The sequence below is a fragment of the Nuphar pumila genome, chromosome 16, assembly GCF_984573655.1.
Source record: "Nuphar pumila chromosome 16, dmNupPumi1.hap1.1, whole genome shotgun sequence".
In the NCBI taxonomy this organism is placed as follows: Eukaryota; Viridiplantae; Streptophyta; class Magnoliopsida; order Nymphaeales; family Nymphaeaceae; genus Nuphar; species Nuphar pumila.
In genome coordinates this window covers 86,209,992-86,237,088 of record NC_143264.1, presented here as the reverse complement: position 1 = coordinate 86,237,088, position 27,097 = coordinate 86,209,992, and the positions used below count along the sequence as shown (strand labels likewise).

The window sequence follows — 27,097 nt, the reverse complement described above, 5'->3', positions numbered from 1 at the left end:
ATGCAGATCTTCGTTAAGACCCTCACCAGAAAGACCATCACCCTTGAGGTGGAGAGCTCAGACACAATCGACAATGTAAAGACTAAGATCCAGGACAATGAGGGAATCCCTCCCGACCAGCAGCGGCTTATCTATGCTGGTAAGCAGCTTGAAGATGGTCGCACATTGGCTGACTATAACATCCAGAAGAAGTCAAGCCTTCACCTTGTCCTGCGTCCCCGTGGTGCAAATATTTGTCAAGACCCTCACTAGGAAGACCATTACCCTTGAGGTGGAGAGCTCTGACACACAACCTGAAAGCTAAAGTCCAGGACAAGGAAGGTACCATCCATATGATCAGAGCATTGAAGACGAGTTGGATGTGAATCCAGCTCTTCATACCCGATCCGGGATACGATACCTTAGAAGATTCAATTCCCTTCACACCCATTAAGGTCCAAATGGATCTCTAGGGTAACTCCTTCATTTTGGCATATCTCAACTTTTTAGAATTTTGTTTTTAACTTCTCAGAAATTACCTTATGTGGCAATTTCATTTTTATGAATATTGGAATTAGTTTTGTATTTTTTTTCTTTTTTTTAGGTGCTGAATTTTACGGATCCGGATAGTTCTGGTATCCGATAGAATTATTTCAGGGCACTAGAGGGTTTATGGGGTATCGGGGTAGATGTTTTTTTTTAGTAATTTTATTTTGCTCTAAAAATGGTTCGAGATTCATTTGCACGAATTGGATCTTGGACCAGATTCAATTTGTCTTAAATGAATTCATATTGTCCCCTTCATGGCTGGACAAATATGAACCTCATTTGAACTTTTTTAACCAAAGTCAAGAGGAGTGTAACTTTACTTCCTAGTGGTGCAGATGGGGGTGGACTTAAAGTCTCGTTAAGCCCAAGTCACTTTCAAGGTAGCCAATAGAATGACACCTCTTTCTTGACCATTCCAAAAAAAAAATCAAATTTAGCCTTCTCATTGGCCACTAAGGATGTGACCTTCAATATGGCCAATGAGAGGCTATGTCACCTTTCTTCCTCCTTTAAAAGAGTCCAGAAAAAATAAGGGGTCTTTTCTTTTTGCAAAAAAAGTTTGTTGACGAAAAATCATGGTAGATCTTTCCTAGTTGTCTCTTACATTGGGATGTTTTGTTGAAGCTTGTTGCAGTCAGACCGCGGTGTATACTATTGCTCCATCTGTGTGTGAATTGAAGTTGTGTGTGAACATGTTCGTGTGTCCATAGTAGCTATTCAAAATTTGTTCTAACTGTGGTGGCCATTTTTTTGTTTATGGTGCCCTTACCGAGTTGGAAGGGAGTAGATTTTTTGTTGTTTGTGTTTGTGTGAATCTTGATACTTTGGCGAAACTTTACCTTCTAACTTCTAATCGAGTTTGCTTAAACTTGCCTCAGTTTGAACTAGTTATATATCTTATTTGATCTAAGAGGTTACTTTCTAAACATTGGATCTTGAATATAATTTTTATTTATAATCTTTACTTAGTCTTATCGGAGTTGGGATAAGGTGGAAGGGATTTGGCATTAAAGAACATACTTAAGAAGTGTTTATGTGTGCTGGTTGAACAATAAACCCTTAACATTAAAATTTGGATTGTAACACCATTCGGTTTTGTGACTGTCTGTGTGTCAAAAATAGTTATACTAATCAAAGCATAACTTTTAATCTACTTCATAAAAATTAGCGTATGATAGCTTGTTGGAAAGCTAACATCTATGGTTACAACGTATATGTATAAAGAATTTTTTGATTCATTCATTTTTGCTATCAAAATTGGTTTAGAACTAAGAAATTAGTCGTTTGGGTGACTGTATTCGGGTGACTGTCATGACTATAACAGTTCGGCCCCTTGTTTGGTTTGTAGCAGAGTCATTTGAACTTTGATTCAAGTGATATTTGTTGCTCTGATTTGATAATTAATTTATCTACAACTTTTATATTAGACAAATTTGTTGAATCAATCGTCTGTATGGTCAAAAGTATCTTGGAATATACATAACAGTTCCATGAGTGGTTGTACATAACTGTACCAGTCTGTTGTCTTGCTTGGGTCGTATCGGAGTCAGTTGATGTTTGATTTGAGTGATTTTAGTTTCTCTGGTTTCAAAACTAAATTTTTTACAACTTTGGTTTTCAAGTCATTGACTGAATCCATAGGAAACAATCCTGTTTTGACATGTCCATACTTGATAGTTATAGCAGACCCACCTGTGCACACTGACTCATTGGTTTGGTGTTTGGTCTGTATCTCGACCATCAGTGGTCATATTTACGAGTTTTGGGGTTCGTTGGAAAAAGTAAACTCTTGTCTACAAGATTCGTTTTGGCATTGTTCTTCCATTTGGAGTGCAACAGGGTCCAAACACCTCCGTATTGAAAACTATCATTTTTTTATATTATCTTGTTTATCTTTCGCATATCAGGATTCATTTAGATCTTGGATTGTGGATCGACCTTTTGCTAGATTCACATCATTTTGGTATCAAAGCCTTGTTTAGGGTTTATCTTAATCTTAGAATACCCTTATGAGTGTTTTTGCCATATCTAGGCGAATAAACGAGCGTAGTCTAAGTGAATCTAGCATTGAAAACGAGAATCATGACCTTAGGTATGAAAATCATGACTTGTGACGACAAGTCAAAGAATTGAATAGGAGAATAGAGGAACTCACTTGGGAGAGAGTGAGATGACATGAGTGAAGCATGCATGAATCTCGAGAAAGTCATAAAGCTAGTATGTATGATTTAGATTGTGAGTTTGATGCATATACGCAAACACAAGATATAAATGTGAACCAGCCTAATAGGTCGAATTAAGAATTCGGCCTAAAGTTTGAAATTCCAAAATTCAAGGGATCGGTTATCCTTGAAAATTCTTTGGACTGGATAAACGAGGTCAAAGAAGTTCTAGATTTTAAGGAGGTCCAAGACGGAAAATGAGTCGAGGTAGTTACCCTTAGACTAAAGGGATGTATTGTCGCTGGGTGTCGACAGCTCAAGCAAAGACGTAATCATCATGGTCGCACACCAATCGAGTATTGGGAGCATATGGAATAGAAGTTGTGTGCCTAATTTCTACCTCTTAATTATCATCGCGAACTTTATCAAAAATATCAAAACTTAAAGCAGGGTACGAGGTTTGTCGACCAGTTACACAGAAGAGTTTCATGATTTGGTCGCTCAAAATGATATTTGAGAAAGCGAAAAACAATTAGTGTCTAAATGCATAGGAGGATTAAACTTTCATTTGCAGGATATGTTGAACTTCGTTGAGTGTTGGACTGTGTCAGAGGCTCATCAGAGAGCGCGATAATGGGAAAAGTCTTCACAAAAGAAGTCTTTAACCAGGGTTGATCAACCAGTTAGAATGACTACTCGGGCACCTGGACCCCCGAACAATAGAAATACCCCACCCTACTGACACCCTAATGGCACTACCCAACCTAGGATGACTATCTAGAATGCGCTAGTATCATCCTATTCTAGGTTGACTAGCTTGAGCGACTCCACTAAGTGTTATACTTGTGAAAAACTCGTTCATAAGTCCACAGAATGTTGTGCAAAAGCTTTATTCATTGAAAGCATTTACGATGAAGAAAACCCAAAAATCGATCCAAAATTTGATTTTGTTTATGATCCAGAAAATGAGGAGTTTGAACAAAAATTCGAAGAGGAAGAGAAAGAATATTTGTTGCTACCAGATAGAAGAGAAGCACTCATCTTGAGATGAGTTTGTTGATCCCCTCGTTAGGAAGCGAGCAATAGATGGCTTAGGACCCACATCTTTGAGTTTGATAGTATGGTTTGTAGGTTCATCATAGACTCAGGATGCTGCGAAAATGTTATCTCTGTAGAGGTCATGTCAAAATTAAAGTTGGGTACTAGGACTCATCCCAGACCCTATCAAATGTTGTGGCTCCAAAAGAGCGTAAATGTTTGCGTTGATCGGCATTGTTTGATTAAATTCTCTATAGGAAACACCTACTTTGCCCAAGTGTGGTGTGATGTGCTTCTCATGGATGCAAGCCATTTTATTTTAGGAAGACCATGGCAATATGACACATCGGTCATTCATAATGGTCGAACTAACACATAATATTTCTCCTTTTGAGGGAAAAAAGACCCAGTTGTTGCCCTCTAGGGATTTACCTTTTCTGTCTTCAACCTCATCTTCCTCTAGACCCTATCAAATGTTGTGGCTCCAAAAGAGCGTAAATGTTTGCGTTGATCGGCATTGTTTGATTAAATTCTCTATAGGAAACACCTACTTTGCCCAAGTGTGGTGTGATGTGCTTCTCATGGATGCAAGCCATTTTATTTTAGGAAGACCATGGCAATATAACACATCGGTCATTCATAATGGTCAAACTAACACATAATATTTCTCCTTTTGAGGGAAAAAAGATCCAGTTGTTGCCCTCTAGGGATTTACCTTTCCTGTCTTCAACCTCATCTTCCTCTACACCTTCTACTTCTATCTTTATCGTTCCATCTGCCACCCCTAAATCCCACTCTACTTCTACTAAGAAACCTGCACCAAAGGTTAAACTGTCTAGTGTGTTCATGGCGAGACATGAACTCCAAGAAGCCTTAGAACAAACCAATATATGTTATGTTCTATATCCGTTATTGTCTTGTCATTAACCCTAGAGTGTCACTTGTACTGAGGAATTTCAAGATATTTTTCCTGAAAAACTTTCGGCCGAACTATTCCCACTTAGAGATGTCCAACACCATATAGACTTTCACCAAGGAGCAGACTTACCTCATGCCCCCACATTATAGAATGAGTCCTATAGAGTATGAAGAACTTTTAGCGAAGGGACGTGTGCGAGAAAGTCTTAGCCCATGTGTTGTCCCTGCCCTGTTGGTACCTAAGAAAAATGGTACATAAAGAATGTGTATTGATAGTTGAGTTATCAATAAGATCACTGTCAAGTATAGGTTTTCAATTCCTAGATTAGATGATTTGTTAAACCAATTGACATGGTCTAAGATATTCTTCAAGTTAGATTTAAAAAGCTAATATCACCAAATTAGAGTTAGACTTAAGGATGAGTAGAAAACAACCTTTTAAGACTTGTGATGGTCTTTATGAGTGGCTTGTGATGCCCTTTGGGTTATCAAATGCCAGATCCACTTTTATGAGAATAATGAATCAAATTTTTGGACCTTATATAAGAAAATTTTTGGTAGTGTACTTTAACGATATTTTTATCTATAGTCAGAGTGAACCTGAGCACCTACAACATTTGAGATTAGTCTTTGACATATTTAGGAAGAAACAATTTTATGCTTATATAGATAAGTGTGTGTTCCTCGCTACTAAACTCTTATTTTTAGGACATGTGGTATCGACTGAGAGATTTTTGTCGACCCATCAAAGGTTGAGTCTATTAGAGATTGGCATGTGCCAAACTCTGTCGTTGTGGTTAGGAGTTTCTATGGATTAACTTCCTTCTATAGGAGGTTTATCCCACATTTTAGCAATATTGTTGCCCCGTTGACAGACTGCATAAAAGGTAAAACATTTCAATGGAACCCTAAAGCCCAAAAGTCTTTTAAGCTTTTAAAATTCTATCTTTGTTCCACGTCTGTCTTGACTTTATCGAGTTTTGAACTAACTTTTGAGTTATCGTGTGATGCGTCTGGCGTAGGCATATGAGTTGTGTTGAGTCAAGAAGGCAAACCTATTGCCTACTTTAGCAAAAAGTTGAATAAAGCCAGGGTCAAATATAACACCTATGACAAAGAATTTTATGTTCTAGTTAGGGCATTAATGCATTGGCGACATTATTTAGTGCATAGAGAATTCATCTTACATACTAACTATGAAGCATTAAAGTATATCAATGGTCAACATAAGTTGAATGCACATAGAGCTAAGTGGATCGAATATTTACAAGAATTCACCTTTGTTTTAAAACCTAAGGCAGAAAAGGACATTGTGGTAGCTGATGCGCTAAGTAGAAAAAACATGTTACTTTCTACCATGAAATTATTTGTCTGGGGTTTTGAAGAGTTACTTCATTATATGCCAATGATAACTATTTTTCAAAAATTATTAATGAGGTAAATGAAAATAATCATGATGAATTCTCCTTGGTTGATGATTTTTTATTTAAAGGAAATTTGCTTTATATTCTTGATTGTTCCTTTAGGCTTAGATTAATTTCATAATTACATAATAAGAGACATTTTGGTAGAGACAAAACTATGAAATTAGTTTCCTCAACTTATTTTTGCCCTCATATGCGAAAAGATATGAATAGGTTCGTAGAGAAGTGTCACAGATGTCATATAGTAAAAGGTAATGTTACTAACGCATGATTGTATTTACCTTTACCTATTTTAGAAAAGCCTTGACAGGACATAACCATAGATTTTGTTTTAGGTTTACCTAAAACTTCGCATGGATTATATTATATTTTTGTTATAGTAGATAGATATTCAAAAATTGTTAGATTAATACTATATAGAAAAACCATGGATGCATCTCGTATAGCAGACTTGTTTTTCAAGGAAATATATAAGTTGCATGGGATTCCTTAAACTATCACATCAGATAGGGATGTTAAATTTGTAGGTCATTTTAGAGACAATTATGAAAAAAAACTAGGCACTTCGTTGCATTTTAATACTGCACATCATGCTCAAACAGATGGTCAGATTGACGTTGTTAATAGATCATTAGAAAATGTATTACGATCTTTAATAAATGACCAACCTAAGTCTTGGTCGCGCATCCTTGTGCAAGCTGAATTTGCATTTAACAAGTCTGTGAATCGTTCGGCTGGTTTTATTCCATTTTTTGTTTTATATGGTTTTAATGCATTTTCTCCTAGAGATTTAGCCCCTATTCATGTGATTGGACATGTTTTAAATTCTATACAAGATTATATTTCTTTTCTACAAGATATTCATGAACACGTACAACAAAAGCTACAAGATGGCATCGGTAAGTACAAATCTAGCTATGATAATAACCGTCAATAGATAATTTTCAAAACTAGAGATCTTGTGTGGATTACTTTAACAAAAGAAAAAATGTCGATTGATATGCATGGTAAGTTAGCGCCTAAGCGCATTGGTCCCTGTGAAATTACTAATGTTATAAATAACAATGTTTACTGGGTGAAGCTTCCAACAGATTTCAAGACTTCTGATGTGTTTAATGTCCAACATTTGGAGCGGTACCATGGCGATGTGCTTGATGAGGATCCGGCTGCGTGGACAAAGTCTTTTCAGCTTGAGGAGGTGATACAAAGTATCCAGATGATCAGAGCATTGAAGACGAGTTGGATGTGAATCCAGCTCTTCAGACCTGATCCAAGATATGATACCTTAGAAGATCCAATTCTATTTAAACCCATTAGGGTCCAAATGGATCTCTGGGCTAACTCCTTCATTTTGGCACATCTTAACTTCTAAGAATTTTGTTTTAGCTTATCAGAAATTGCCTTATTAGGCGATTCCATTTTTGTGAATATTGAAATCAGTTTTGTATTTTTTTTAGGTGTTGGATCTTATAGATCTGCATAGTTCTGATGTCCGATAGCATTATTTTAGGGCAATAAAGGGTGTATGGGGTATCGGGGTAGATTTATTTTATTTTTTTTAGTAATTTTATTTTTCTCTAAAATGGTTCGAAATCCATTTGCATGAATTGGATCTTGAACTAGATCCAATTTGTCTTAAATGGATCCATATTAGCCCTTACATGATTAGACTAATATGGACTCTATTTGAATTTTTTTTACCAAAGTCAAGATGAGTGTAACTTAACTTCCTATTAGTGGCAGATGGAGGTGAGTTAAAGTCTCTTTAAGCCCAAGTCACTTCCAAGGTGGTCAATAGGAGGACACCTCCTTCTTGATCATCCAAAAGAAAATATTTCAAATTTAGCCTTCTCATTAGCCACTGAGGAGGTGGCCTCCAACATGGTCAATGAAAGGCTATGCCACATTTCTTTTTTCCTTAAAAGAGTTCAGAAAAAATGAGGGGTCTTCTCTCTTTGCAAAAACAGTTTATTGAAGAAAAATCATGGTAGATCTTCCCTAGTTGTCTCCTATATTGGGACGTTTTGTTGAAGCTTGTTGCAGTCAGACCGTGGTGCAGACCATAGCTCCATTTGGGTGTGAACCGAAACTGCGTGTGAACCTGTTCGTGTGTTCATAGTAGTTGTTCAAAATCTGTTCCAACCGTGGTAATCACTTCCTTGTCTGCGCTGCCCTTGCTGAGTTGGAAGGGAATAAATTTTATTTTGTTCGTGTTTGTGTAAATCTTGATATTTTACTTGGACTTTACCTTTTGACTTATAATCAGGTTTGTTTAAACTTGCCTCAGTTTGAACTAATTATGTATCTTATTTGATATAAGAGGTTACCTTCTAAACATTGGATCTTTAATATAATTTTCTGGATAGCTTATTTGTTATTTGGGACTTATTTATAATCTTTACTTAGTTTCACTGAAGTTGAGATAAGGTGGAAGGGATTTGGCATTGAAGAATATATTTTAGAAGTGTTTCAGAAATAATCGCACTAATTGAAGTATAATTTTTAGTCTACTCCATAAAAATTAGCTAACATATGTGACTACAACTTATATGTTTAGAGAATTTTTTGATTAATTTGTTTTGGCTATTAAACCTGGTTTAGAACTTCGGGTGACTGTCAGGACTGTAACAGTTTGACCTCTTGTTTGGTTCGTAGCGAAGTTATCCGAACTCCGATTCAAGTAATTTTTGTTACTCTGATTTGATAATTAATTTATCTACAACTTTCATGTTAGACAAATTCAAATCAATTGTCTGCATGGTCAAAAGTATCTTGGAATGAACAGAACAGTCCTACGAGTGACTGTACAGAACTATATCAGTATGTCATTTTGCTTATATCATAACAGAGTCAGTCGCGATTTGAGTAATTTCAGTTTCTCTGGTTTCAAAACTAAATTTTTTACAGCTTTGGTTTTTGAGTCATTGACTCAATCCATAAGAAAGACGGGTTCTAACTTGTTCATATGTTCATACTGGACAGTTCCTATTGAAAATTATCAGTTTTTCCAAGTTATACCCTTTAGTTTCCGTGTATGGATCTTAGTCATCAGTATCCCTCCAGACCAGCAGCGTCTCATCTTTGCTGGCAAGCAGCTCGAGGACACGTGCACGTAGTCTGACTACAACATCCATAATGAATCTACCCTTCAGCTTGTCCTCTGTCTCTGTGGTGGCATGTAAATCTTTGTCAAGACACTTACCGGAAAGACCATCACCCTCGAGGTGGTGAGCTCAGATACTATTGACAACGTGAAAGCTAAGATCCAGGACACGGAAGGGATCCCCCCAGACCAACAGCGTTTGATCTTTGCTGGTAAGCAACTTGAGGATGGTCGCACTCTGGCTGACTACAACATCCAGAAGGAATCCTCTCTGCAGCTTGTCCTCCGTCTCCATGGTGGCATTCTGACTTTTGTGAAGACTCTGACCAACAAGACCATCACCCTTGAGGTCGAAAGCTCGGACACCATTGACAATGTGAAAACAAAAATCCAGGACAAGGAGGGGATTCCCCCAGACCAGCAGCGTCTCATTTTTGCTGGTAAGCAGCTTGAGGATGGCTGAACGACTACAACATCCAGAAGGAATCCACCCTTCACATTGTCCTCCGCCTTCGCGGTGGTATGCAGATCTTCATAAAGACGCTCACTGGCAAAACCATCACCCTTGAGGTTGAGAGCTCAGATACCATTGACAATGTGAAAGCGAAAATCCAAGACAAGGAAGGGATCCCTCCTGACCAGCAGCGTCTCATCTTTGCTGTCCAACAGCTCGAGGATGGACGCACCCTTGCTGACTACAACATCCAGAAGGAGTCTACCCTTCACTTGGTTCTCTGGCTCGGTGGTGGAATGCAGATCTTCGTCATAACCCTCACTGGGAAGACCATCACCTTGGAGGTGGAGAGCTCGGACACCATTGATAATGTGAAGGCAAAGATACAGGACAACGAGGGTATCCCGCCAGACCATCCGAGGCTCATCTTTGAGGGGAAGCAGTTGGAGGATGGGTGCACTCTCGCTGATTACAATATTCAGAAGGAATCTACCCTGGCGTCTTCGAGGTGGCCAGTGAGCGAGCGAGCGAGCCTCTTCTGGGTACAGTCTTTGTTCTTTTGTGTTTATGTTTTTTTTTCAATTGTGTTTTAGTTGGGTGTCCTCGTCTGCACCTTTGTCTTGTTTCGTGTCAGCCTCGGACTCGCAAGGCTGCCGTGTCCAAGCCTTCGGATACAGTGGATAAATTTCACTTGGTACCCTTCATTGATATTCGATAATGTGCTTTTGGTTTTAATCTCCCCGAGTGCTAGTCGGGGCATAGGACTTTGTTGAAGAGGACCGAGGGCTTGGGTGCGTTTGGCCATGATTTGCATGTGGAACTTAGGTGTGTAGTCAGATAGCAAGCTTGCTTTCCATCCGTTGGATATGGATGTCGAGAAGACGCTTAGCCAACACTAGGATGTTAGTTTTTCAAGTAACTCCCTCTGCTTTTGAAAAAATCCTTCACTTATGCATTGTGCTCCAGTCTGAATCAAGACTGTTTTACGAATACGAGAGTTCCCTCTTTTCCCCTCTCGGTACAACTATGGACTATGGATGGCATGAAGTTTACTCGGATAAGTGGTGTTGCTAGGCGGTTTATCTTTTCAGACCATAGGTCCATAGCCAAGGCCGGTTACTAATTTTTGTGCCAAATGATATGTAAATGATCAGATATAGTTTTTTGGAGCTCCGAATTTAACCTTATAAAAAGTGAAGAGAGCTCATACCGACTTACATCCACGGATAAAATTAACCCAGCTTTTCCTGGATGTTCTAATAATAATAAACCGATGATCAGCTGAAATCATACTCGGAACATGAATCCATGCCTGAAATCTGCCCAGCGATAAAATATTGAGCTTTACCTATTACGGCAGCCTTGTTCATAAGAAAAGTGTTGGTTTTGCTGTCACTTTTGTCGTTGTTGGGAGAGAATTTCCTGGGTAATTCTTTTTTTTGATAGTCGAATTTGCTGGGTAATTCTTGAAGGATGAAAACGTAGCTTTAATATCTCTTGATTATGGTCAATGCGACCTGTAGCTATGGTGGTAAACTCACAATGATATCATGTGTGAGAATTGGTGATATTCCAGAAGGTAAATAGCGGATGAATTTTCGGTACTTTAATCTTACTCTTCAATAAAACCATGACAAGAATTACGCTTTGAATACACATTGTTTGTGTAGAATTGTCTCTTGAAGGTTAAGAGAACAGTAGGATGTCCATTTTTAAATTTCCTTGTAAAGTTTTCTGAAGATTAAAATATTCTAATCTGATTTACTTATTTACTAACCCGATTAAGGATCATATTTACATGTTTAGAGGTATGTAAAAAAATAGTAGTTGGATTGCTAGAGACGGCGGTGGGTATGCTTGCGGAGACAAAGTTAAGTATAAGGTTATTGTCAGCCAAGTTTTGATGGACTCCACAACCCCACAAAGGATCAGAGACGTGAACAACATTACAAGATTTCAAATAATCCCCAGCACTGCCTTCGCTTTTGTTCGCTGCTTGGACTCCTGATGTTAGAGATGAACTGCAGATGCTTCCCCATGATGATTGTCTTCTGCCTTGGCCAAGATTCTTCATGTGCCAATGAACTGTGAAACAGTAGTTTGTCTTTCTGGTTCAGTGTCAACACATTCAACATGCAAAGAGTCGACCTAAAAATCACTTCGATATCTTGGATTTAGAAAGTATCCAACACCTGCTTCACCGGAGACACACACACGGGAAAAAAAGGTTACCTCCACAGCGTTGGTGATCCTGAAACTTTCTCCTTCAAAGATGCTTTGAGATGGAAATTCTCATTAAATAATAAGGTATAAATTAATGTAAGAGGCAGTTAATAAGCATTGCATATCAGTTACAAGAGGCGGTTAATATGCATAACTTACGAGAGGTGATTCCATCCTCAACCCAATTCCAGTATGACAGAAGAATAACAGATGCATGTAGAAGTTTGCATCTTACACAAACACCTAATTACATGAGCATGAAGGCTCACCAAGATCATCATCCACCTTGTCGTCTCTACACCTTTTAAGAAGAAAGAGCTGTCGTCTCAGGTGTAACACCTGCAGGTCACGTTGTACTTTGCTCAAAAACTCATATTTTCCACCAATTCTCCAAATAACAAGCTGTTCAGACTTAGAACCAGAGAGAGAGAGAGAGATCACCTCATCTTGAAGAATGAGCGGAAGATTTTTCGTGGAAACCATATCATAAATTTTCCTAAGCACCTCGTTTTCCTTGAGAGTCTTCCACGTCTCAGATGGCAGTGCCAGCAGCAGGGCTGTCAACACATCAGTGCTTGCTGGATATCCAACACAATCGTTTTGCTTTGAATCAGAAGAAGCCTGGTAGGCCGTGGGAACCGGCATGTCTATACCTTGCTCAGAGTTGCATGCAACAACCTTACCTGAGACGACCCTGTTAGGATCTACCCCATTAAGGCCAATGGATTTAACACATGATTCTTTACAGCAGAATGCATTTGCAGATGCCAACATTTCTGTTCCTTGGCGACATACACTAGCAGCAGTTTGTGACAGTTTTTCATTGCTGCCCAGGATGGACAAAGCTTTTCTGCAGCAAGGGTTCTCGGAAGACAGCCACTCTAAGACACATTTAAAGAGCTCTGTCTCATATATCTGCTGCAATACCATTTCCTGAAACCAAGGGAAAGTACAAACCTGAGCTCTGGGAACAAAGACCATGGCAACAAAAAATTTGTGATGCCATTAAGAGTCCTATTCAAGATATGTAAGAGTCCTATTCAAGATTTAGTTGTATAAGTAGGGATGTCAACAGAAACAAAGTAGGATATCCCTCTGTTGGATTTGGTAAAAGAAATTCAGATTAAGATATATAAACGAATCCAACAGACACCCAATTCTGACAGATATCTGAATCTAAATAATGAACTTTTTCTATTCAAAACTAAATCCGACTCCAGATCCGATTAACCAATATCCAATTAGTCGGATCTGGTATGAGCTACATTCGACCTGCTTCCATCCCTGTATAAGTTTCCACTCATGTCTTGACTAAATTTAGTGGAAATCACAGATCAAATGATCAATCCATCACAGACTATCTGGATGACATCGCAAGATAAAAAGGACCATGTCACAAGAACCTTAAGAGCAAGTCTTCCTTTCTCCTCCTGGCTTAATCTTGATGTTACCCCTTCTTGCCCACGAACCTCGGCAACCCACTTGATGAACTCCTCTATATTGGAGGGTAGGAATGTGAAAATAACCGAGAGGACTTTCTGCACTGTGTTTATACCCTCAGACTTCAGAAGGCATGGGACCTCATCAAATAAGTACCTTGCAATGCCAACCCAGCTCTCATGCTTACAGCTCTGCACGAACATGAAACAAAGATCATGTGAGAATTATGGAAAGACAAAGCAGTTTTAAGGGCATGTTTGGTATCCTCATGAGATTCAGAATCTTGTGCAAATGAGAGAATGGATCTCATTTACACAAAAATGAAAATGAGAAATGGAATGTGATTTGGAATCACACTTGGCGCGAATGTTGTGCTTTCAAATCACAAGGTGGAATATGTGATTTGAAATCATAACTCCAAATCACGTGTGATTCCATTTCCATCTCATATGATTCCAAATCACATGAGATTCAACCAAACATGCCCTAAGTATCTTTATGGAATTGCTTACAAAAATATGGATTGTGAATGTGAAGCCGAATCACCAGTCATAACACAAATTAGTTGCCCAGGTATAGCAAGCAATGTTCACAACTATGATAAGATGCTCTGCTGCCTATCAAGTTGTTTCGCTGACCTTGGTAACCACAGTATCATGCTTTAAGCCATTTAGATGACAGCAATGGCGTAGCCTATGTAAAGCAGATCAAACTGCTCATGGACTGACACATGCTTGATGTTACCTCAAGGTCCAGCTTATTATTTACTTCATTACTTGCGCTTCTTGGGTATACTGATGAATGTTATGCACATAGGCTTAAACGATATCTTCTGGAAAAGGGGAAAGGACTCAAACATTCACTAGAAAGCTCCATGAGAAACATCAGCAACATTCTGAAATCCTTTAGGGGAAGACCCAAGTCACCGAACATGATTTATGAAGAAGAAAAGGAAAGTTGGAGGAAAGGAGAAACCAAATGATAGAATGAACCTCGGCCTCATAATGAATTCTATATGGGGCATCTTCTCAATGATATTATTTGTACTCAGACCGATTGAGGTTCTTTACAATGTGCCAATATACTTGTGTATTACAAGATTGCCACTGCTCGGCAATACCACAACATATAAAAGTAATGCCATGATCAAAGTATTTCTCATATCACAAAACAACTATTAAAATGTGGTGACAGTGCTTTGAACAATATTAGATGCATATCATCTCAGTCTGATACTCCCGTAAAGTTATACATCTGATGATGACATGTACAACTTTCTCTCTAAATAATTAGATCTTTCCATGTAGAAATCATTGGCAAATATATCAGCAACTTGGTCTTCCAAAGTCAACAAATTATGCTTCCATTTCTTCTAACTTTTTTTGAACAAAATGACACTCGATGAAACATTGGATTTGCTGAGAGTGCCGAAGTACTTTTAGTTTAACAGAACCTAAATCCAGACTATTTTCAAGATAGTTCTTGCAAATGCTCTGTATTCTACATTAATACTGGACTTTGACACTTCCTTCTATTTCTTACTTTTACATCATATTAAATTTTCTCCTTGTTAGATACTACATTCAGATTCTTATCTTCTTTAATCAGGATCTCTTGCCCAATCAAAATCTGAAAGCCCAAATAATGACTTTATCTGCATCTTGGTATTCCTACCTTATGATATATCTACCCATGTGATATTATTCCTTTTATAAATCTCATTATTCTCTTCAGAGCTTTCATATAAACATCTATAGGTCTGGGTATGCAATATCTAGATAACAGTCAGATACTGCAAAGCTCTTATTATGCTTCTATACAATTTTTGCATTGTAATAGGTACACTATGATGCCTTGATATCGTTTTCCCTATGCAACTGAAGTGCCGATAGGATTGCAAATATTTTAAGCTTCTCCAGCAGATCTAGTGTGTATTGTTGGTAAGCTTAATTGAGGATTGGTTACGATCAATTTCAATTCCAAAGGAACATCCGAGTTTCCCAAGGTCTTTCATTTTAAATATGACATGCAGAAACTCCCCCTTGACCTCATTAGTTAATGGTTTCAAACGTCCAGTTATTATAATATCATTAACATATCAATACAATAACAATTCTCCTTTCTCCTTTGTATGTGACTAGTGAATTATCCACTATAGTCCTTATAAAACCTTTATCTCTTAGAGTATTGTAAAAGCTTTGGAACTAGATTTTTGATGCTTGTTTTAAATCATAAATAGATATATTGAACCTACGGACAAATTTTCTTGATAGTACCTAAAAAAATTCCATTGATTGTTCCATTTACACTTGTTTCAGCATTTTTTCATGTAAGGTGGCATTCTTGATACCAAGTTGGTGCAACAGCTATGTAACCAGGACACGGCACTTTAGGTGTTGTACCCATGTCGACATGGGTACTGGTACCTGGACACGGCATTTGCCGTGTCCTACATATTTTAGATATATATTATATTTTTAGCCAATTTTTTAATATATAATATATATTTTAGAAATATATATTATATCTTCAATATATATTTTAGATATATAATATATTTTCAGTATATATTTAGCAGTGTCCCCGTACCCACATTTTTTGGAATTGCAGTGTCGTACCCTCCGTACCTGCACCCGCAGCCATACCCAGGTGACTGAAATGAAGTGGATTGAATCTTATACACATGCAATAACACACCTTCAATCAAGTAGAATACTTGATTGAATCAACGAAACCACCCACACAAGGGTCATAACAAATTGTTATTGCATAAAAGGCACTCAAAATAGTAGTAGAGAATAAATGGCCCATTGGGACTATTTATAATACAATGGGGGAATAAGTGGCTGAACATGTGACTGTTAGGGCTGCACCCAATGGTCACATTTGTGACCGTTGGGGCAGCTCCAACAGTCATATGAGCTGTTCTTTTTGCATAAAAGACAAAAGGAAAAAAACAAAAAAAAAAAGTAAAAGTACAAAAGACAAAATAAAATGTCAACCCATTAGGGACTGATGCCTATTTGGTGAAAAGACCGAAATACCCCTAATGGGTATATATATATATATATATATATTAACACCCCCCTCAAATTCATGGTGGAACAACCGAGAATTTGTCAAGTAAGAAGTGAAATTTGGCTGATGGAAGCGCTTTGGTGAAGAAATCCGCTAGTTGATACTTTAATAGAACATAGGGCAATGTGATAGTCTTTCGCAGAAATTCTTCACGCACATAATGACAATTCATTTCAATGTGTTTTGTCCTCTCATAGAACGTATGGTTGCTTGCAATATACACAACGCTTTTGTTATCACAGCATAATTTGGAGGGTTTTTTGACTTGGATTCCCAAGTCCTCAAGTAATTGTCGAAACCATACTAACTCTGACATGATCGTTGTCATGAAGCGATACTCAGCTTCAGTTGAGGAGAGAGACACTTTCTGTTGCTTTTTGCATCGCCATGAGATTAGAGCCACCTACAAAAATACATAAACCAGTAGTTGAGCGTCTATCATTCGCATCCCCTCCCCAGTCAAAATCTAAATATGCAATGACATCTAACGAGGAAGAGGATGACAAAAATAGTCCATAACTTTTAGAGTTCTTAATATATCTAATAATTCTCATTACAGCACTCATATATATTGTAGTGAGAGCATGCTGAAATTGACCGACTGAATGAATAGCATGAAAAATATCAGAACGAGTAATAGAAAGATAAGACAAAACTCCAATCATTTGTTTGTATGGGGTTGGACCTTACAGAGGTTCTCCATCATCCTTCCTCATTTTTGCATTTATGACCTCTAGAGTATCAACTTGTTTCCCATTTGAGAGTTTGGATCTCTCAATAATCTATGTTGCATACTTAGTTTGTGACAAAAAATAACTATGATGTGAGTAAGTCACTTCAATACTAAGAAAATATCTTAAAAAACCAAGATTTATCACATCAAAGTTGTCTTTAAGCACATATTTGATATGATTTACTCTATGCTTATCACCTCCTCTGATTATCATATCATCCACGTAGAGTAGCAGTATGATCATCCCTGCATTAGAAGACTTAACAAACAATGCAGTGTCAGTAAAACAAGATTTAAAATGAAGTTGAGTCATTAGATTATTGAATCTATCATACCAAGCTTTGAGAGCATGTTTTAATTCATACAAGGCTTTTCATAACCTAAGAGTTTTTCCATGTGTTAAATTCAAACCTGGTGGAGGATCCATGTAGACCTCTTCATCTAAATAAACGTTCAAAAAAACATTTTTTACATACATTTGAAAGATAGGTCATTTTTTAATTGATGCTATAGATATAAGGGTTCTGACAATCGTCATTCGAGCAACTGAAGCAAAGGTCTCATCATAGTCAATTTCATATTCTTGACTATATCCCTTAGCTACTAATCGAGCTTTATATCTTTCCAATGTCTCATCCCATTTGGTTTTAATTTTGTAAACCCATCTACACCCTATAGTTTTTTGTCCTTTGGGTAATGTTTGAATTTTCCAAGTTTTTGCTTTTTTTAAAGCTTCTAATTCATCATTCATTGCTTTAACCCATTCTTGATGGTTTTTGGCTTCATAATAGGATGATGGTTCAGTATATGAGTGTATAACCATTAAACACGTTCGGTATCTTGGTTCAAAGGAATCATAAGATACAAATCTACTAGGGGCCTTGAAAATTCTTATTGATTTTTTAATACTAGCAGAGTCTACATCTTGATTTTGTGAGTATCTTTCTAAGGCACATGGTGGGTGATCTTCGGTCCGCCAAGTGTACGTTTGTATGGTAGTATGAAGTGGGTCGATATTATCAAGACCATTGTCTACATTTTCACTTATATCATGAGTGTCTTTGTTTTCACTCTCATGCTCATTATAAATGTTTCCACACCTATTATGTTCATTAATAAGATAAAAAAGAAACAAATAATCATAGTTTTCTTGAATTTTTTCTTTGTTAAAACCATCTTCATTTTCCAGAAATGTAACATTTCGTGAAACATATAACTTTTCTTTCCATGTCATAGCATCTATATCCCTTTTGATTTTCAGCATAGCCTAGAAAAACACAAAGGGATTGCTTTTGGAAAAAGTTTGTCATTTCTATGAGTAAGAACAAAACATTTACATCCAAAGACTCAACCTTTTATAATCGGGAGAGATTTTAAACAATCATTTTCAATAGTTTTTGAAGGCATTCTATTTATCAAATAAACTGTCGTAAGAATGGCTTTGGCCCAAAACATTTTTGAAACATTTCTTGATATAAGAAGTGTTCTAGTGGTTTCAACAATATGTCTATGCTTTCTTTCAGCTAGACCATTTTGTTGAGGAGTATATGGGCAAGATTTTTTATGTATAATCACATTTAGGTCAAGAATTTTTTTGAATTCTTTTGATACAAATTCCCCCCTGAATAAGATCTAAAAATTTAAATGTTGGTTTTGAATTGAGTCTTTATATAAAAATAAAAAAAATTAAAGCATTCAAATACTTCTAATTTTTGCTTAAGAAAAAAGATTCAAGCATGTCTACTATAGTCATCTATAAACACAACATAGTATGATACCCCACCTTTGGATATAATAGGAGCTGATCCCCACACATCTGAATGTATTAACTCAAAAGGATTTTTTGGTATAAAATGTTTTTGCTCAAACGGCAAAGCTTTCATTTTGCCAAGAATGCAATCTTCACAAACTAAATTCTTTTCTTTATAACTATTAAGAAATGGAAGCAAATGCAATTTGGTTACACTAGGACGTCCTAGTTTTTTGTGTCAATTTTCTATATCTTTCTTTTCCGCAAAATTATAAAAAAAATTGTTTTGATAACTCAAGATTGTCCATTACATAGAGATCTCCTCTTTTATGGCATTGCCCAATCGGCTTCCTGGACTGGAGATTCAGTATTAAACAATCGTTAGAAGAAAATAAAACTTTGTAACCATAATTCGTAATTTGTAAAACTGATAAAAGGTTTAAATTTAGTTTTAGCACAACTCTAATACTTGGTATGTGAAAGTTTGGTTGTTTTTAAAAAGTTCAAAACTTTTGATCTTTAAAGATGTTCCATCGACGGTTGAAACATAAGAATTATTTGGGTTAGAATGACATTCGGGTAATATTGACTCATTTGGAGTCATATGAAACGAGGCACCGGAATCTAAGATCCAATAAGTTTTACCAAGGTCACCACTTGTGGATACGACCACCCCCGAGAAAGAAGAAGCTTGACCTTTGAACATTGGTTGTAGTGCCTCCATTAATTGAGCTAAAAATAGTGAACCAATGCATTTGGAGTCGTCTACATCATTTCTTTCCACCGACGCAACTCTCTTATCATCACAGTAATTTTCTTTCTTTTGGGACAAAAAGGCTTGATGTGTTCTGGTTCATAGCAATGATAGCATATGATTTTGCCACCTTTTTTGTACTCACAATCTCCTCTTTTATCGTTTCTTTCATAGTTATTGGGATTTTTCTCATTCTCATTCTTCACAAAGTGACGAGGCTTGTAACTCCTAGTGTGATTACCAGGCTTGGACATAACAAGAACGGTTTCTTCATTTTTTGAAGTGGATGGCTTCTTTAATCTATTCTCTTCCATAGTCAATTCTTCAAGAGTTTCGACTATGAATAGCACATCTCCTCTATGAAGGAGAGTTGATTTTGTTCCCTCAAAATCGGGCCTAAGCCCATTCACAAATTGGTAGAAATGCTCCGTTTTAATTTGATTTTCACGGAGTTCTACATCTTGAAGACAATGTCATTTTGGCTCAAGAAGAGCCAATTCATCCCATAGGAGAGAAAGAGGGAGCATTGTAATATTCTCTAATATTCATCTCTCCTTGAGTCATGGTTCTTACTTTATTTTGGACATTGCATATGTGGGCAATATCTTTAAGACTATACATGTCCTTAAGATATTTTCAAGCATCGCTAGCAAAATCAAATTTTGCTAAGCTAGAGCATATGAGCTATCCAATAATTTTGGAATGGCCCATCCTCCACTCTTTTCATTTTTTTTTCATAATCGGAAACGGCTTTACCCATTTCCTCACCTTGAAGATCAACCTCCTTCTCATTCTCAATTTTCGTAAGAATGAGCTTGGGCTCTTTTTCGGTACCATTCACCAAACCCCATAATCCATTTTCTCATATCTTATGTTTTACTATAGATGCCCACATCACATAGTTGGTATCGTTTAGGCGTACGGGAATGGAGATTATAACTTCTCTCTCATTCTCCATTACTTTACAATGCGAAGAGAAAGAGTAGAGAAAAAGATAGTGAGAAGAAGGGAGAAAGATAAAGATACAAGACTTGTTTGAGAAATGACACGTTTCCCGATTCAACGATCCTTGATTTGTTGTATCCGCTAATCCCACGATCCTCCTCTTGATATCGTCACGATCTTTCTTTTAGAAAAATGTCTTTAGATCACCAAGGCTTTGATACCATGAAATGAAGTGGATTGAATCTGATACACATGCAATAACACACTTTCAATCAAGTAGAATACTTGATTGAATCAACGAAACCAACCACACAAGGGTCATAACAAATTGTTATTGCATAAAAGGCACTCAAAAGAGTAGTAGAGAATACATGGCCCATTGGGGCTATTTATAGTACAATGGGGGAATAAAGGGCTGAACATGTGACTGTTGGGGCTGCACCCAAGGGTCACATTTGTGACCGTTGGGCAGCTTCAAGTGTCATATGAGCTGCTCCTTTTGCATAAAAGACAAAAGGAAAAAAACAAAAAAAGTGCTCCTTTTGCATAAAAGACAGAAGGAAAAAAACAAAATAAAATGTCAGTCCATTAGGGACTGACGCCTATTTGGTGAAAAGACCAAAATACCCCTAATGGGTATTTCGGTTTACATAGCTATATATATTAACTATATCTTAACAATGACATAGTATAACAGCCATTCATATGATGGAGCCAGAGAGAGCACCACACATGCAAAAACTATCTTCACCACTGGGCAAAACTTTCCTCATAATCCATACCATTTTGTTGATTACAGTCATTTGCCACGAATCGTGCTTTAATTTGTTAAACAATTATTCTACTTTATACACTGATTTGTTTTCTATAACATTTTTATTTTTCGGTCTTTCAAATATACTCCAAGTTTTGTTACTATGCATTGCCTCAATCTCTTTGTCATAGATTTAATCCACTTTGAATTCCATATAGCTTCTCAGAAAGTGACAAGATCTTTAGTCATTCCAATTTCATGAAGAAATATTTGGAACTCCTGAAAGAATAATTCACATGAAATGAACTTCTCAATCATGTGTTTTTATCCCATGGATCTTCTAATTTGACACTCTTTTTGTGTTTCTTTAGTGGCTTTGGGTAAATTATTTTGAACGTCTTTTACTGACGACCGCTCCAGTGGAACCATCTTCGCACTTTCTGATTGCGCATGTGAAGAAGCTCTAGTGGCTCATCTTCAACTTTCTCATCATGCTTGTGAAAAAGCTCTAATTGTATTCACACTTTCTGATCATGCCTGTGAAGATTCTAAACATTGACCTTCATCTTTTGAACATCTAATTTCATCTAGTGGCTCATCTTCAACATCAACTCTTTGGCTAGTATCATGGCAGTGTCCAAATTCTTCCCCAAGATTGGCAGGAATGATCTTTATATTTGTCTCTTCTTTTTCGTTTCTTGTCTTCACTTCACTAATAATGACATTATGAAGGTTGGTTATTAGAAGCATTTTCATAAATGTGACTGCTATCATGCTCCTTTCGTTATTAGTATTGTAGGTCCTTGTCTGAATCCAGATAATGGATATTAGGTTCTTGGACTTTCTCAATTGGTCAATTATAGTAAAAAGCTTTTATCAGACATGCCTACTTAAGCCTTAGGAGTTTGGACCATTAGATATGGCATCCTCATCCTTCAATTCCTCTTTTCTGTCTCAACTAATAACCAAGAAACTTGATTCAATAACTTTCTAGTATGGAAGAAACAAGTGTGTCCTAAACAATCTCATGGGTCTTATGTCGTACACCATGCATATGTAGTTGCTACTTTTATATAAATGAAAAGGATGAAAGACTATCTAAGTACGCATAATTCATACTTTCAAGATGTCCACCACAGCACAAACCAAAAAATTTCTCACAGAACTCAGAGATTTCATTGAGCCAAATTTAACTGTAGTGCTAACATGTATGTCTCAATCAAGCACAAATAAAAAAAATGGTCATAACATAGGTAACACTCAAAATCAATTCATGGACTTAATTTAAGTCACTTTCCAGCCAGTTCCAATGACTGAGTTGAAACAAAAGTCGTCTAGCTAATAACATTTTCGAAGAGCCATCCATTTTAACACAAGGAGTGAACTCAGACTGTAAAAGCATGCATAAACATTAACCACACACACAGACCTATTTAAGCCTAAAAGACCTGGATGCTTCTACAATCATTACCAGGGTATATAACAAAGAAGGTCCCTTTTGAAGCTTGGATACTAGCATAAACCTGAAAAGTTTACAAATATTGGTAAGCCAACATAGCTTTAATATCATTTGCATGAAATGCTAAAAGTCAAAAGTCACTTTCAAATGTTGTTCAAATTCCTAGTTAACATTATCTCTAATCAGAGTAACATGACTAAATGCATACCCCCTACAATGTCCAGTTGCTTTATCAATAGTGTCCATGGCCTGCCAAAGAAGCGGAAGTGGAACCCAATGTGGAGGGTACTTAAAGCGAGCAACATCCAAAATAAGTGCCATATCTCTTCCAGAATGATACCCACCTATAGGTGAAAAATGGCCAGTTCCTGTCTGTAAACGAAAACAAAGAATGATCTTGATATACTTGAAACTCCCCAATCACAAAATTACAATAGTTATTTTAGGAAAAAACAAAGCAGTGGAAAAGCCTAATTCTTTCAGGCAACAACAATTTATTACATGCAAATTACCTGTGCACTGTAGCTATAGACAAATTCAACTGCAAGTTATCTAATGTACTGAAATATCTCAAAACTTGTCGAATTTCTCTTAAATCTTGCAGTCTATACTCAACAGAGTTCAATTCATAGCTACCACATTCATATCACAAAAACTGCCAAAACCAGTTTGATGCATATGATAAAGTTTAGTGGTGGATGCTCCAAGGATATTATTGTTGTTGAAGGGATTACAGAAGATAATTACTTGGCAGAAATTACATCAACAAACTGAGATTGATCTATCAGTGGAGAAAATAAGACATACTAATACTCATCTCATCCTTGTGATAAATCAAGTGTGACACATCAGTTCAGTTTTTTACCTTCTTACTCAATAAAAATCCGAGTAATTTCCAAAATGGTGCCAAACTATTTTGCGTATAAAAAAATGTACTTAACATTTGAAAGTTTTAAAAAAGACAAAAATTGTTTATATCAAACAAAAAATATATTTTTCTAAATTAACTGCAGTTACTACTAACCTGTCTTGGAGTAGGAAAAAGGCATTACCATTTCACTGTCTTGGGTTAGGATAAGTTGACAAAGATATTAAAATTTAACCCTCCAACATCTTAGAATATGATCTTGACCTCATATACCAACCTACATTTTTTAGGCTTACAAATCAGACAGGTTTTGATTTGATCTGTCCGTCATTTTTTATTGTATTGTTTCCTATTTATCCTTAAAAGTGTATTAATAGTTAGATGATCATCATCTCCATGCCAAACAAAACCGATTCAACTTATAAAAGAGAGTTAGAAGTTTGAAGGTGAGGAGAGAAAAAAAGTGATAACTTTTTGGAGGCTATATTTGAGATTGGACTACAAATTAATGTCAAAACTGTCTATACTTTTCTTGTTTGCCGTAACAAAAGCTTAGGTGCATTTTTTAAGAATTCAAAACATAGGTGCATTCTCGAGTTATGCTGAATAGTTAGATGCCAATTTGGAAATAATGGAAAAGCAATTCTTATTTCCTCTAGATTTAATTACACTTTAACATGAAATACTAGTTTACCTTCAAAAAAACATGCAAGATCAGTTACATCAGGGATGCATTTGATGAAACTAGGCCTTCCTCTAACAATGAAATGCACGTTTAGCCACTTGTACAACTTTATAGTATTGCTGACATGTTCAAGCCATTCAAACTTCCCAGCTTGGGCGAAAGAATGACAGAGATCCAGTAAGCACACGATTTTTTTTTCACCAAATGGATGGAAGGCTCAGTGAGTGCATGAGTTTTGACTTTTTGTTTTCCAGACCACAGACTTGGAACCATGGTTTGAAAAATCGCCAGGTCAACTCGTTGACTCAGCCCAGATCGCCCATCCACTTGGTCAAAAAACATGTTGGAGTCGGTATAAGCAAAGACTCGCCCTGACTCATCCGAGAAAGAGTCACAAGTCATTGAAAAAACCAGGCGAGTTTTGTAGATTTTTTTTAGAAAACAAAATCAGGCAAGTTTTATAAATAACTCGCTTGACTCGGCCAAGTCACTCAGCTGAGTCAAGCAATGAATGGTGTGAAATAGGTCTTTTGTTCTTTTTTTACACACAAGTGTTAAAGTTTTAAAAACATGAAAAAAAAATTAAAACACGATTTAGGTTTCCTGCTCCCTTAGTCTTTTTTTTTTTTGCCCCTTTCCTCCATCATCCCAGCGACGGTAGAACTATGTTATATAATCTATACCTTATAGTTGGAGACACTAGTTTAGTTGTTAGATACTTCGAATTTTTATTAGTAAATGACTAGATATAGCTTAGTTGTAACTTAGCATGATGGTATTTGATTTATTTAGTATTTTTATAAGAAATCATGTCATTCTCTAGCTTTTTTATTTAGTTTATTAATATTAAATTATTTTTATACAAAATCAAAGGTTAACATGACCGGATTGAGTCACCGAGTTGACCCAGCCAAGTCACGAGTCACTAATCGATGAGCCAATTCCCGAGTCACCAGGTTTTTGAACCATGCTTGGAACAGTATTGAAATATGAAGTAGAAGAGCTTATATGCAGCAGCATCCAGCACTGCCACTCCAAAGGCACCAGAATCTGACACATATACTCACATAACATATGATAGAAATTATGCTTCAGTTCAAAAGGAGTCATTAGCAATCAAGTTCTCATGTTTCTCAAAAGATGGTGTTCTTTAGGAAAGCATACTGGCATAGGCACATATAATGAAGACAACTCTAACATATTTATTGACTATTGATGCTCTACCATTTTTTTTTAACAAGGCATTCTTATTGTTCTCCATCTCATTAATAGCACACCTTAGTCAAACACTGGTCCAAAAACTGTTGGATGTGCCATAATATTATTCTTAATATCAAGTATTTGATACATACCCATTTCCATTTTCCCATCTCACCTTAAATTGCCTGATAGAACTGATCATTGCCAATTTCATTGGCACAGTGAAAATAAAAAAGAAAAGGGTTTTTGAATGCCAATGGTGACAAATAATGTTTTCTCAACGTGTATTGTTTCAAAACACGCACATTTTCATCTAACAACATTCCCAACATTCCCGCAACACAACTTTCTTCCCCTAACGTGCATCAGCCACCACCACAAGAAATCAAAGAAAATCAAGAGGAAGATGTATGTTCACCACGACCAGAAGTTTGAGAAAGTTTTCAAACATATGATGCAATGATGCTCCTACTACATTTCTATATTTTAAATGTGCTAAACACAAATGATAAAACACAAGATATTCACAACCACTCGCAAAGAATAGAAATTCCTAAATATCCACCCTCGTTACTTCTATCGATACAATATAGTATAGATGTTAAACTCTTAATAATCACAAAAAATATGAACTCATTGTATAAAAGAAAAGAAAAGGAAACAGATAAAGGAAGCAACCTGCTGAAAAGCACCCCGATGATATGAAGTTATCAGATGGCACTCGTCCGAAGAAGCGCACTTGATAACGTGCTCCCGAAAATCATCGATCGAGATCTGGTTCGTGCGGAATGCCTCGACTTTAGCTCCTGCACACCGAGCCAAGCACGCGACCTTCCCGAACGTAACTCCTTCGGCCTTAATCTTCTCCAGAGGCTCGCAGCAATCCAACATGGACTCGTCGAACCACCTCCAAGGACCTGAATCCTCACCAAAAACACCACCGTTGCAGCACTCAGATCCATCGTTAACGACAAAAATCCCTCAAAAACGTGAAGAAAAAAAATGAAAAAATGAAAAAATAACAGAGAACAAAGAAAATCCCAGGCGAGGCAGAAATCCTGAGGCTCACCTTTCCATTTTCTGCCGGGATCGATCCCGAGGGCATTCAGGACGACCGCAAGGGTCGCGAGACCGCAGTAGGCGGGCTCAGACTGCGTCTGGAAGTAAGAAATCAGCTTGAAAAATCCCTCCATCGTTCCATCTGCTAGGGCTTCAGAGAAGAGTAGCTGCAGAGATTCGAAGACAGAAACCGCATAGTATTAACCACAAATCGAAACAAAAAGAAGATGATAACGGCGATGACGATCTAAACTAGGGTTTAGAATTCCTCTACAGAGAGCAATGCCCAATGAAATAGAACGAGCGTGTCTAGTTGTCGACGATCCACTACATGTAAGAAAAAAAAAACGCGATTCCATGGACAAGATCGCGAAAAAAGATCAAGGAGAGAAGGAGATCTCTGGGTGGGTGGGTGGGTCCGTACCTTCCCTTCGGAAGAGGCGAACTCGATGGCCGGCGGAGAAGGGAGTACGCGCCTGTACAGACCCAACGTCGCCATCCTTTTCTCTCTCTCACACAGTT

General features: G+C 37.0%; 1 protein-coding gene and 1 pseudogene across 1 annotated transcript; one reads left to right on the top strand and one right to left on the bottom strand.

Annotated features, from left to right (window-relative positions):
• Positions 1-10,146, top strand: LOC149813980 (polyubiquitin-like; annotated as a pseudogene).
• Positions 10,147-11,906: 1,760 nt separating this feature from the next.
• Positions 11,907-27,097, bottom strand: LOC149813979 (glutathione gamma-glutamylcysteinyltransferase 1-like). Its single transcript, XM_089991272.1, has 8 exons — positions 27,000-27,097; positions 26,586-26,742; positions 26,195-26,433; positions 22,972-23,135; positions 22,776-22,827; positions 13,254-13,481; positions 12,292-12,783; positions 11,907-12,189 (listed from the first exon to the last, which is right to left on the bottom strand). Exons 1-8 carry the CDS (start codon positions 27,072-27,074, stop codon positions 12,094-12,096), a joined length of 1,503 nt encoding a protein of 500 aa, XP_089847398.1. The 5' UTR covers positions 27,075-27,097; the 3' UTR covers positions 11,907-12,093.